The 13,181-nt window shown below is 36.2% G+C and overlaps 1 protein-coding gene across 3 annotated transcripts in view; it reads right to left on the reverse strand.

The window, feature by feature from the left end:
- Positions 1-13,181, reverse strand: part of USO1 (USO1 vesicle transport factor) — a 75,956-nt gene that overhangs the window by 52,264 nt on the left and 10,511 nt on the right. For 2 of the 3 annotated variants that reach the window (XM_012805343.2, XM_003790073.3), the window contains exons 2-4: positions 11,099-11,185; positions 10,852-10,916; positions 3,287-3,363 (exon numbers count right to left, since the gene is read on the reverse strand). In XM_012805343.2, coding sequence (XP_012660797.1) covers positions 3,287-3,363; positions 10,852-10,916; positions 11,099-11,185 — 229 coding nt within the window. The remainder of the gene's footprint in view (positions 1-3,286; positions 3,364-10,851; positions 10,917-11,098; positions 11,186-13,181) is intronic. The other variant, XM_023513375.1, reaches the window with a different exon arrangement.

The following is a 13,181-nucleotide window of genomic DNA, read 5'->3' on the forward strand; positions in this document are numbered from 1 at the left end:
GTACACCTATACTTTTTAACATTTATTTGAATCTTCTGTAAACTAGTCTGTAAGTTACACGATTTAATAAAGAATCTAGTAAGAAAAATAATAATAAAATTGGCCACAATTTTTTCCACTAGAAATTTATAAAATACTAATAAAAAAAAAGAGAAAAATACATATTAAAAAATCCTTCTACTCACTAGATGACACCACCTAAGTTACATAAACTCTGAGCTTTCATTTTCTCATCTTGACAAAAGAGAAAAATACCACCTACCTCAGAGGCTAGGATGAGGATTAAGGGAATGAACAGGAAAAGGCTAAATTCTGAAGCCTTCATACAAATAGATAAAACAGTAACAGAATAAAGGGCTGATCTGTACACCCAACAAGGACACAACCTGACAAAAGTCAAAGTACAAGGCTCTGGTATTTCAGACAAGGGATTCAAACGTCACAAAAAGTAATGCTTCATACTTTTATAAGTTAGTTTCTTTGTTAGTTGTTTTGTTATGTATACGTAACTTTGTTATGTACTGTTTTAAAACTACTTTAGATAACAATATTCCTTTCCGCATTAAAAAAGCTAAACAACTCAAGAAAATTGGTAAAACAACAAAAATTTGGTTAGTTTAATTATGAGGAAAAGAAATATCAATATTAAAAGTAAATGGAACTTGAAACAGATCATCAAAATATTGGTGAGTTTTAAGAATTAATGTAAGAAATGTCAGTAACTAGAACAGTACCGTACATGCACTGATTTTTAAAGGGACAATACCAATATACAACTATTCTCTGAACTGGAATAACTTCCAGTTCTTACTGACTATAGGTAAAATATGCATGTATACCTTGATAATACATGTATACATACTTATTTTTTTAGAGATGAGATCTCACTGTATTGTCCTGGCTAGGGCGAAGTGGCTATTCATGGGTATGATCATAGCTCACTGTACCCTCAAACTCTTGGCCCCAAGCCATCCTCCAGCTTTAGCCTCCTGAGTCACAGCAACTAGTAAATATTATTTTTAAATAAGCTGTCTAAAAATTTTTTTTCTAGGAAGTATACATGAAATAATTTTGAATAAACTGTCCTACCAAAGAAAGCGTTTTATTTTTTTAAGAGATGTAGTAGAGTATTTTATGTGTTCCAGACAGTAAATAGATTTAGTAGCCATAGAAATAACAGTAACTTTATCAAATATTCCTCTTTAGTTAATGAATTTTAGTATAGTAAAACAAATCTTGGATTTCTTTACCAGCCAGAAGAAACATCACTTGACAGTGTCCTTTTACATTATCAGAAATTATGCCTAAAAGCATCATGCATATGTAAATGCAATCTTTTACCTTCAACATCATCTGAAAAGGTAGACAAAAGTAAATAAATGAAAAGTGGGTGATAAAACAGTTTTTGATGTACTAGTACTAGTATACACAATAAAAAAGGAGCTTAAAAGTCTCAAACCAAGAGTACATATGATACGTGTATAGTTTTTGGAAGAAGAATATTCATTTTAGTTAAAGCTGAGATATCAAAAGAGAGAAAGCACATGCTATATTTTTAGGACTATGAGATAGATTTATCATTAAAGGGTTACAAAATATTCCTAAAGTAAAAAATTCTAAAGTAAAGTTCATTACGTCAGCTCAGAATTACCTCTGAAGAAGGAGTAAAGGAGAAGAATCAGTAAAGAACTGAAGAACACATTTCTCAGTATCTAGATTAAAGACTGATTCTTCCAGGATGAGTAAATTTTCAGAAGAAAAAATCCTTTAAAAAAGTGACTCCACCACTGCTTATTGAAACAACTGTTTATCTTGTTTTATCCAAAGAATCAGTTTTGTATGATAAATTAAAAGTAAAGAGCCTAAATATGCAAAGAAAAACAAAAAAGGTGGGCTCGAAACACAATTACAATGTAAGTTTATAATAAAGGAAACCAATTAACTAAAATCTATTGCTGTTATATATATATTTAAGAACAGAAAAATCATCCCATGAAAACTACCTTTTCTAGAGCTAAATTTCTAATCTGAAACAACTAAGGGAGAAAAAAAGGAAAGAAAAAGAAAGTCTTTTTCTTTAATACAGTGAAACAAGTGTGTTGCATCTAATTTTCTTACCTTACAAATAACTAGAAAAACAAGTATCTTTTTCTTCAAAGTATATTGTTTATTGTATTTAAGTGTCATGTGACCAATACCCTCTTTTTCCATGAATACCAAATTATATTCACTAAATATTTTTCACCCCCAAGGAATTAATAAAGTTGAGTAATAGCCTAGATATCATAGAGAAGTAAAAATATAAATAAAAGGATAATTCAGTCTAAGGAATTCTGACTGTTCAACACAACCCAGATTCAAATGTCCTCATTACTAGCATTCTGTGAAGCTAATACCCACATATACTCCTGCTCCTTTAATAAAACAGTGCAACAATATACACGGTTCTTTATGATTAATGTACTCATAATTTTGAAAGAACAACATAATTTCAGTGTAAATTAGACTTATAAAATGCATGAATACATTAATCTTCTGACTTTTTTAAAAAACAATGGAAAACCCACTATTTCCTACAGCAGCCACCCATGTGACAGTAAGAATGTGCTCTCCAAAGCACTGCACAGGGCTGCGCACCATGTATGTTTCCCGGGATAGAGGACAGAATGTGCACAGACTTCCAAGCAAGAATTTCAGTGTCAATAAAGTAAGTAAATGACAGACTGCCTTACTACTAATATGTGATATTTTGAAACAAAAAAGAAAAAAGAGAATGTATTAGAGACATGTGTAGATTTCAAATTTATTCATTATCACTGCACACCAGACTTAATGTAAAGAAAAAGCACTTTCTAAATTTAATAAATTGCTGCTCTAAACATAAGCCCTATGTATAAAGTTTAAGTATTTATTAGGAAAAACCCTTGAATTTCATACTGCCTGCCAATAATAACATATAAATTAAATAGTGTGATTTTTCAATCAAAAGTCAAAAATGATTATTTAACCCAGAACTGGCCAAAATGTATACTGCTTAACTAAAACCAAATACAAAGAGGGCACATTATCACTTAAAAAAGAAGGATCTTATTCCATCTTATTATAATGTTCCAAATCATTCACAATCACCCTAAAAATACATTTCTAGAACTAAAGCTATATGCTTATTAAAGAAAAAAGAAAAAAACTTGTACATAAATTTGTGACATAAACTCAACTTTAAAAGCAGCAATATTAGCACAACCCAGTTAACAGAAAAAGACAATAAAAATAACTCAAAACTTACCTACTTCTTCTTCTTCATCATTAGATATTATATTATATAGTGTGTCCAAAGCATAACCTATTATTTCAGAATCCGAACTGGAAAAAAGAAATTATTAAACTTTTACACTGCTACTTAGAGTGTAAATTTTTATGACTGCTTTTACATAGTCAAGAAACAAAACCACATGAAACAAAAATTCTACTTCTAAAATCCTATTCTAAGAAAATATCAGATTGCAAACTATAAACATGTGGAAGATTATATAATTGCAAAAAATCAGAAACAAACTAAATGTTCAACAATAAAAGAAAACAGTATGGGCCAGCACCTGTGGCTCAGTGAGTAAAGCACTGGCCCCATATACCAAGGGTGGTGGGTTCAAACCCAGCCCGGGCCAAACTGCAACAAAAATAGCTGGGTGTTGTGGCGGGGGCCTGTGGTCCCAGCTACTTGGGAGGCTGAGGGAAGAGAAACACCTAAGCTCAGGAGCTGGAGGTTGCTGTGAGCTGTGATGCCACAGTGCTCTGCCAAGGGTGACAAAATAAGACTCTGTCTCAAAAAAAAAAAAAAAGAAAAAGAAAAAAGAAAACAGTATGGCAAATCCATACATATCATGCAGCAATTAAAATGCTTTTCATTTTTGGGTTTTTTGAGACACTTTCTTGCTCTGTGGCTCTGACTAGAGTACACTGGCATCATCATCACTCACTGTAGCCTCCAACTCTTGGGCTCAGCTGATCCTTGAGGCTACCTCAGTCACCTGAGTAGCTAGGAGAATAGGAACATGCACCACATCCAGCTAATTTTTCTACTTCTTATAAAGATGGGCTCTCACTTCCTTGCTCAGGCTGGTCTTGAATTCCTGGCCTCAAGCAATCCTCCTGCCTTAGCCTCCCAAAGGGCTAGGGTTACAGGCAAAAGCCACCACACCCGGCCAAAAATGTATTTTTAAAGAATATACAAAACCATGATAATTTTATAAACTCTTGATATGATGCCAAATGGAAAAAACTGAGTACAAAAAATATGTACAGAATAATCACATTTAGTAAAACATGTATGTATATCTGTGTCTATACGTAATTTTAAAATAGTATACATTTATAAGATAAACCCAACTTTAAAACCAGCAAAACTAGCACAACTCAGATAATTTTATGTATATGTGTTTATATATATGTTTTCTTTGTTTTAAATAGACACACACCTAACATATTTCCAATTGGACTTTTAAAGTTGTTTCCCTTCTCTATTTATTATTTTCTTAAAAGAAAAATCTTATAGTAAACATGTATTATTTATAAAATAAAGAACTATAAGAGTTTGTAGTTGCTGACGAACAGAGAAATTCTGAAATAATGTAAAATAATGGCATTTAGAGCGGAAAGCAAGAGTGGAGATATATGTCTGAAGATTCGGTGAATATGAAGAAGTGATCAGGCCTGATACATACAAAGATAAGGTATCAAAAGGGGTTACAACCAGAGGATACAAATATCAAAGTAGATTTTTAAAAAATTATTTACTGAGATTGGGCGCAGTGGCTCATGCCTGTAATCCTAGCACTCTGGAAGGCCAAGGCAGGTAGATTGCTTGAGCTCAGGAGTTTGAGATCAGCCTGAGCAAGCAGTTATCTAAAAACAGCTGGGCGTTGTGGCATATGCCTATAGTCCCAGCTACTCAGAAGGTTGAGGCAACAAGAGAATCGCTTGAACCCAAGAGTTTGAGGTTACTGTGAGCTATGATGTCACCGCATTTCCACCTAGGGCAACAGAGAGAGACTCTGTCTCAAAAAAATAATAATAATAAAATAAAAATAAAAGATTATTTATTGTCTTGTTTTTGAGAAATTTCGAGGGGCATCTTTTAAGAACCTTGAGAACCTAGTAATGGAAGGGAACTTCTGCAACATGACAAAGGCACGTATGAAGACGTCACACTCAACTTCGGACATAATGGTGAAAGATGGAATGCTTCCCTCCTAGGGTAAGGAATAAGAAAGACAGTGACGCCCCTCACCACCTCCACCTAACACTGAACTGGAGGTTCTAGCTAGAACAACATGCAAGAAGATTGGAAAGGAAGAAGTAAAACTATACCTTTTCACAGATTACATAATCTTGTACATTAATTCATTAAAGTCTTAAGGAATTTATTAAAAATTTACTAGAACTAATAAATTCAGCAAAGTTGCAGGATACAAGCTAAATATACTAATGACAGTTCTAGGGCGGCGCCTTTGGCTCAAAAGAGTAGGGCGCCGGACCCATATGCTGGAGGTGGCAGGTTCATGTCTATTTTTACAAACTAGCAATGAACAATCAGAAAATGAAGTTAAGAAAATAATTTCATTTAAATAACATCAAAAAGATTAAAATATTCAATATTAAAATAAAATATGTAATATTAAAACTTTGGAATAAATTTTACTACAGATGAACAAGACTTGTACACTGAAAAGCAGAAAACACTGTGGAAGAAGTAATCCAAATAAGTGAAAAGATATTCTGCACTGATGGATAGAAAGAGGTAATATTGTTACAGTGGCAACCTGATTTACAGATTCAACACAATGTCTATCAAAATTCTAGTTCCTGTTGTTGATAAGAAATTGATAAGCTAGTCATAAAAGCCATATGGAAATACAAGGGATTCAGAATAACCAAAAGAATCTTGAAAAAGAATAGCAAAGTTGGAAAACTCATATTTTCTGATTTCAAAACTTACTAAAAATTTACAGTAATCAACACTTTCTCGCACTGTGATAAGGATAGACATATAGATAAATAGAATAGAATTGACAGTGAAGAAATAAAAATAATAACATTTATTTCAACTGATTTTCAGCAAGGATGTCAGAATTGTTCAATGAAGAAAGAACAGTCTCTTCAACAAATGGTGCTTGGTCAACTAGACATCCACATGGAAAAGAATGAAGTTGGTCCCCTATCAGACAGCCCATACAAAAAATAACTCAAAATGGATCAAAGACCTACAGAGCTAAACCTATAAAATCTTAGAAGAAATCAGATATAGATCTTCAAAATCTTGAATTAGATAACTGTTTCTTAGATGTAACACCAAAAGCACAGGCAGAAGATAAAAGAAAAAAGTTGGATTCCACCAAAATTAAAAAACTTATTTTTGTTGTTGTTTTTACAACATCTACTCTGTTATCCCAGGATAGAGTGCCAAGGCATCATCTGACTTATAGCAACCTCACATCCCTGGGTTCAAGCCATCTTCCTGCCTCAGTCTCCCAAGTAACTGAGACTACAGGTTCTCACCATCATGCCCAGCTAATTTTTCTGTTTTTAGTAGAGATGGGATCTCACTCTTATTCAGGCTGCTCTTGTTCAAACTCCTGAGCTCAGGCTATCTTCCCAGAATGTCTTGACCTCCCAGAATGTTAAGATTTGGGGCATCAGTCACTGGTCCTGGCTAAAATTAAAAAACTTATGTGCTTCAAAGGATACTATCAAGAAAGTGAAAAGACAATCCACAGAACTGGAGAAGATATCTGCAAGTCATTTATCTTATAAGGGACTTATATCCAGAATATATATATATATAACCCCCAAATGCAAAGACAAATAATCTAATTAAAAATTAATAAAAGATTTGGATAGATGTTTCTCCAAAAAATATAAACAAATGGCCAATAAGCACATGAAAAAGATGCTCAACATCATTATTATTAGGCAAATGCAAATCAACACCACTATCAGAAAATATTATGGAATACCACTTTATACTCACTAGGATGGCTGCAAAAAGGGGGGGGACAATAACAAGAATTGGTGAGGATGTGAAGAAACTGGACCTTCATATACTGTTGGAGAAAATATAAAATGGCACAGTCCCTATGGAACAGAGATTGACACTTACTCAAAAAGTTAAACATAGAGTCATCCTATGACCCAGCAATTACACTCCTAGGTATTATATAAACCCAAGAAAACTGAATACATACGCTCACACAAAAACTATATGAACGTTCATAACATTATTCAAAATAGTCAAAACCTGGAAATAACCCAAATGTCCAACAATTGATAAATGGGTAAATAAAATGTGGTATATCCACACAATGGAATACTACTCAGCCATAAAAAGAATGCTATACTAATACATGCTTCAACACGGATGAACCTTAAAATGTCAGGCTAAGTGAAAGATGCCAGACACAAGACCACACTCTGTATGATTCCACTTATATGAAATGCCCGAAATAGTAAAATCTATAGACAAAAAGTGAATTAGTGGTTGTCACGTATGGCAGTGGGAAGGAATACAGAATAGGTATTGGACGTGGGTGTGTGATGCAATGTTCTGGAATTAGATAGTGGTGATGGTTGCACAATTTTGTGAACAGACTAAAACTATTAAAACACACTTTAAAAGAGTGAATTGTATGATCTATAAATTACATATATGTAATACATACAAATTATAGCTCAAGTAAAACATCTATTGAGGTATCATGGGTTGGCAATGTTAACTGACAGACAACTTTTGGGCCTTGAGGGTGAAAGTTAGGAGAATGAGCAGTTTTTCCTTAAGGTGGTTACAGGGAAGCAGATCCACAGCCAGATGGAGTTGTAGGCTAAGCCACGAAAGGGAATGTGACTCTCTTCAATGCAGCTGTGGACGAAGGGGATTCAGTGCAAAAATTCTCAGTGTTATACAGGCCAGGACAAGAAGCACAAAACAGTAATGAAGGTGAAGAGCGGGTGGAGAGGGAGATAGATGGCCGTGGAACACAGACCTCTGCATCTACTGAAGTTTAAAAAACATCCACAGAACACTTTGAAAACAGAGGAAAATATGCTAAGTATCACAGGCAAATGAAAAGGGAATTTAGCATAAGACAGGGAATGAAATGCAAGATGGATCACAGAAGTTTTGTTTTTTTATCGTCTAAGAGTCCCAAGAACTGCTGCTTACTCAGCAGCCCCTGACTTAATTACCTGCTCACATATTCACAAGGCTATGCTGTATATTCTACTCCTAAGTATGATGGCTGGCACTCAGTAAACATGCAGTAACAATCTTAAAATCTATTACTTAACCTTTATCAAGAGTATTCACACATTTATTTTGTGCTGTGTAATGAAAATAACAATGAAGTGGAATGCTGCACAAGAGACGGTGTTCTACTTTCCACACTGAGATGTCAGTCATTTCATTCCTATCTCAGACTCAGGGAGAACATGCACGTGTGATCTAACAAACATGGAATAAAGAAAGCTTGTAAGTAGGGCAGCGCCTGTGGCTCAAGGAGTAGGGCGCTGGTCCCATATGCTGGGAGGTGGTGGGTTCAAACCCAGCCCCGGCCAAAAACTGCAAAAAAAAAAGAAAGCTTGTAAGTACACATAAGCATCACACTAATCTGCTTCCTTGCTTTTTTCTAGCTTTTCTAACGGCCACCCATATTCCTTGGCTCATGAGCCCTTCACTCCATTTTCTTTTTCTTTTAGGGACAGAATCTTACCCTATCACCCTTGGTAGAGTGTTGTGGCATTACAGCTCACAGCAACTTCCAAATCCTGGGCTTAGGCAACACTCTTGCCTCAGCCTCCTGAGTAGCTGGGACCACAGGCACCCATCACAACGCCCGGCTACTTTTCATTGCAGTTTGGCCGGGGCTGGGTTTGAACCCAGCAGTCTGGGCATATGGGGGCTGGCGCCCTACTCACTGAGCCACAGGCACCGCCACCCTTCACTCCATTTTCGGAGCCAGCAATAGCAGCTTGCTATTCTCCTATCACTACAGTCCCACATGTTTTGCCTTCCTGTCCAATTTTAAGGACCCTTGCAATAACACTGGGTACCTGGATAATCCAGGATACTCTCCCCTTTTTAAAGTCCTTAACTTAATTCACATCTGCCAAATCCCTTTTGCATCTAAGGTAACATTTGCAGGTTTGGTGATAAGCATATAGATATCTTTGGTGGGCCATTATTGTACCTTCCACAGTTATCCACTAGCATGCCAATAAGACAAACAGTCCTGACACATTTAATGCATTGATCCAAGTGCATTAGACTCAGTTGGCTTTGAAAAGGTAGTCAGTATGGGTATACTGTCTACGGAGAAGACGAAAGTGTTAACTGGTATGAATAAGCAGCCAGGAATTGGTGAACTACAACTAAAACACAGGCCGTGAGGTTAGATAGATAGGCAATACCCAGACCCTTAATAGGCTTATATTATTTGCTTTGTTTGAGAAACTTGGACTTTACATTGCACAAAGCATAAATAGGTGAGTGACAGAAGATCTGCATTTCAGAAAGACATTTCTTGCAGCATATGAACTGAACGGAAGTATAAAGAGATCAGAGGCAAAGAACAGTTTATAGGTGGTGGAGAGTTTAATTTATGTCCCAAACTCTTTGATACAGCTCTCTTCAAAAAGCAGAAGCTAATCCTCCCCTTAAGCATGGACTATACTTAAAAACCTGCCTCTAATAACCACACTGTGGTGGGACTGACAGTATGTGACTTCTGAGACTAAGTTATAAGAGGCATTGTGATTTTCTCTCCTGGATCACTTGCTACAGTAAGAGCAACATGGTGAGAAACTGAGGCCTCTTTCCAGGAGCAAAGTGAGCAAGCCATCTTGGAACCAGGTCTTCCAGCCCCCGGTCGAATCTGCATACAACTGCAGATCTCGGTGTCTTGACTGCAACTTCTTGAGACCCCGATCTCACTGCAATAAGCCATCCCCCAATTCCTGATCCCTGATCCACACAAACTGAGATAACAAATATTTCTTATTTTGAACCACAAACTTCAGCAGTAATTTGTTATGCAGCAAAAGATAACTAAAACAGAGACTATGAACGTGGTTTAAGTCACTGATATTGAGAATAAGAACAAAGGCTGACAGAAGAAATGGAGAGCAAAATCATGGATTTCAGTTGTTTTTCGGTCTGTAAAGGCATAATGGGTTCAGAAGAACTATGAGGTCAACAAGAATCCTCCAGTCTCTGGCTTGAATGGAAAGGTGCTATTGACCAGGATGAACTCAGTGCAAAAGCAGCTGAACGGGGCAGGGAAGGGCTAGGAACAAGAAGACTAGAGATACAGGAGCATTTCAACAATCTGAATTTAAAATACCTGCAAGAGACCCTGGTAAGGTAGAAAGGTCTGATGAGCCCTAACCCATGTAAGACATTCCACTACAGCTAAGACTCAAAAGCTATCCACACAGTTATTATAATCAAAGATGGAAATAAAATCTCTTAAAAAGAAGTTGGATAACTGATACACCATAACATGAATATTATAATATGGTATACGTTGATACGTGAATATCCAATCATCTGTTTGCTCAATTCAAACCCCAAATCTCAAGTCTTTAATTAGCAGTAACTTCATTTTTATATGTCTGCTTCAATGCCTAGCACGGTGGCTTACATCCAGTGTCCAATAAAAATTTATTGAAATAACAACTGAAAGTAAAAACTTAATAGCTTAAATATGTTGATAACTTCTGGAATAGTGATATTGACTCTAAAATAAATTAATTAAAAGTTCATGAAAAATCAGGGAGAATAATCATTAAACAGAGACTTACCGATCTGTTTGTAAAACATGGATAAGATGTTCCATAGCTTGGATACCCACTTCCAAGCGATACTTCTGCACATAAAAAGGAAAAATGTTATTTATTTTTTTTATTTCTTATAGCACAACTATGTACATTAATGCAATCATGGGGTACAGTGTGCTGTTTTCATATACATTTCGAAATAGGGAAAAATGTTATTAAAGTAACTAATATCCAACCTAAGAAAGCTAACAACTTAGGAGGTGTTACGGACCTTCGATAACGATTTGAGAGCACGCACAGCATTCCTTCGATCATCCAGCAAAGTAGATGAAGCTACTCTGTCACAAAGCTTTTGAATCTGTCATGGAAAAATAAAATAGCATTAAAAGAATAAAAAGAAAAAAAGAGACCATGAAGGTTTTATCCCCCAAATCTATACCTCATAATATTAAAAAAACTCAGCAAATAGATTCATGAGAGAGCATTTCCACAATGTCCTAAGTTATTTACTTAGGTAGTATTATTATCTCATTACAAAGATCAGACTTTTTGCAAAGACCGCAAAGTGGGAATGGGTGAAAGAGAATCCAATTAAAGTAAGTCACATAAATTTAAGAATTATGGAAAATCATGAGTAGAATTACGACTTTCTTATTTATTTATTTATATTTTTTTTTGGCCAGGGCTGGGTTTGAACCCACCACCTCCAGTATATGGGGCGAGCACCTTACTCCTTTGAGCCACAAGCGCCGCCCAATCCAGCCAGTTCTTAAGTTCTTGTGCTACATTTGCAGGCCATTTTGAACAGGAAAATCACCAAGAAAAAAAATACATAAAATCCAAAAAGCCCAACAACATTTAGACTGTGAAAAGGACTCCTGTTTACAGTAGAAGAGTAGAAATAAGGAGACAGAGCATCTCCTTAGCAGGGAAATGTGCAGTGGGGATGTCGGATTTCCTCACTGCTCTGTGCACTGAGTATTGATTTGGGGGTAGGTAGTGAGTAGTGAATCTGCAAATAAAAAGTTGACAAAGGCTCAGCGCCAGCCACATAAACCAAGGCTGGCAGATTCGAACCTAGCCTGGGCCAGCTAAACAATGACAACTACAACAAAAAAAAATAGCCGGGCATTGTGGGGAACGCCTGTAGTCCCAGCTACTTGGGAGGCTGAGGCAAGAGAATCGCTTAATCCAGTGGTTCTCAACCTTCCTAATGCCTCCTAATCCACAAACATTTAATACAGTTCCTCATGTTGTGGTGACCTCCAATCACAAAATTATTTTCGTTGCTACTTCATAACTGTAATTTTGCTACTGTTATGAATTGTAATGTAAATATCTGATATGCAGGATGTATTTTAATTGTTTTTTGTTTGTTTTTTTTTGAGACAGAGCCTTAAGCTATATCCCTGGATAGAGTACTGTGGCATCAGAGCTCACAGCAACCTCAAACTCCTGGGCTTAAGCAATTCTCAATGCTTGGCTATTTTTTGGTTGTAGTTGTCACTGTTTGGCAGGCCCAGGCCGGATTCAAACCCACTGCTCTGGTGTATGTGGCTGGTGCCTTAACCACTTGAGCTACAGGTGCCACCCTGTATCTTTATTGTTACAAGGGGGTTCAACCCACAGATTGAGATCCACTGGCTTAAGCCCAAAAGTTTGAGGTTGCTGTGAGCTGTGATGCCACAGCTCTCTATGGAGGGTGACATAGTGAGACTCTGTCTCAAAAATAAAAAAAAGAAGTTGACAAAGAATGAGAATGGACTGTATCTTATCTATTTATTTATTTATTTGAGACAGAGCTTCACTTTGTTGCCTATGGTAGAGCTCTGTGACATCACAGCTCACAGCAACCTCAAACTCTTGGGATCAAGCAATTCTCTTGCCTCAGCCTCCCAAGTATCTGGGACCACAGGAATTAGCCATAATGCCTGGCTGTTTTTGGAGGATCTTGCTCTAGCTCAGGCTGTTCTCCAACTTGTGAGCTCAGGCAATCCACTCGCTTTGGCCTCCCTGAGTGCTGGGATTATAGGTGTGAGCCACCTCACCGGGCCTGTACCTTAAATACAATCTTTCTAAGTCAGTTTCATCATCTGCAAAATTGAAGGATAAACTAGGTGAATTCTAAGGTTACATAATGCTTAAAACTTAGAATACTACAATGATACTCAATGTTACCTAATAAGTAATAATGTATAGTATTTACTATACTATTTGAGTACTTAACCAATTTTTAAGCCAACATTTAAAAACTGAAAATTTTCGTATTAAAAATCCAGATTTCTATCTTTTCTTGAAAAATACCAGCCTGGCTCAGCGCCTGTGGCTCAAGTGGCTAAGGCGCCAGCCACATA

The sequence above is a fragment of the Otolemur garnettii genome, unplaced genomic scaffold, assembly GCF_000181295.1.
Source record: "Otolemur garnettii isolate 467f Iridium unplaced genomic scaffold, OtoGar3 scaffold00039, whole genome shotgun sequence".
In the NCBI taxonomy this organism is placed as follows: domain Eukaryota; kingdom Metazoa; phylum Chordata; class Mammalia; order Primates; family Galagidae; genus Otolemur; species Otolemur garnettii.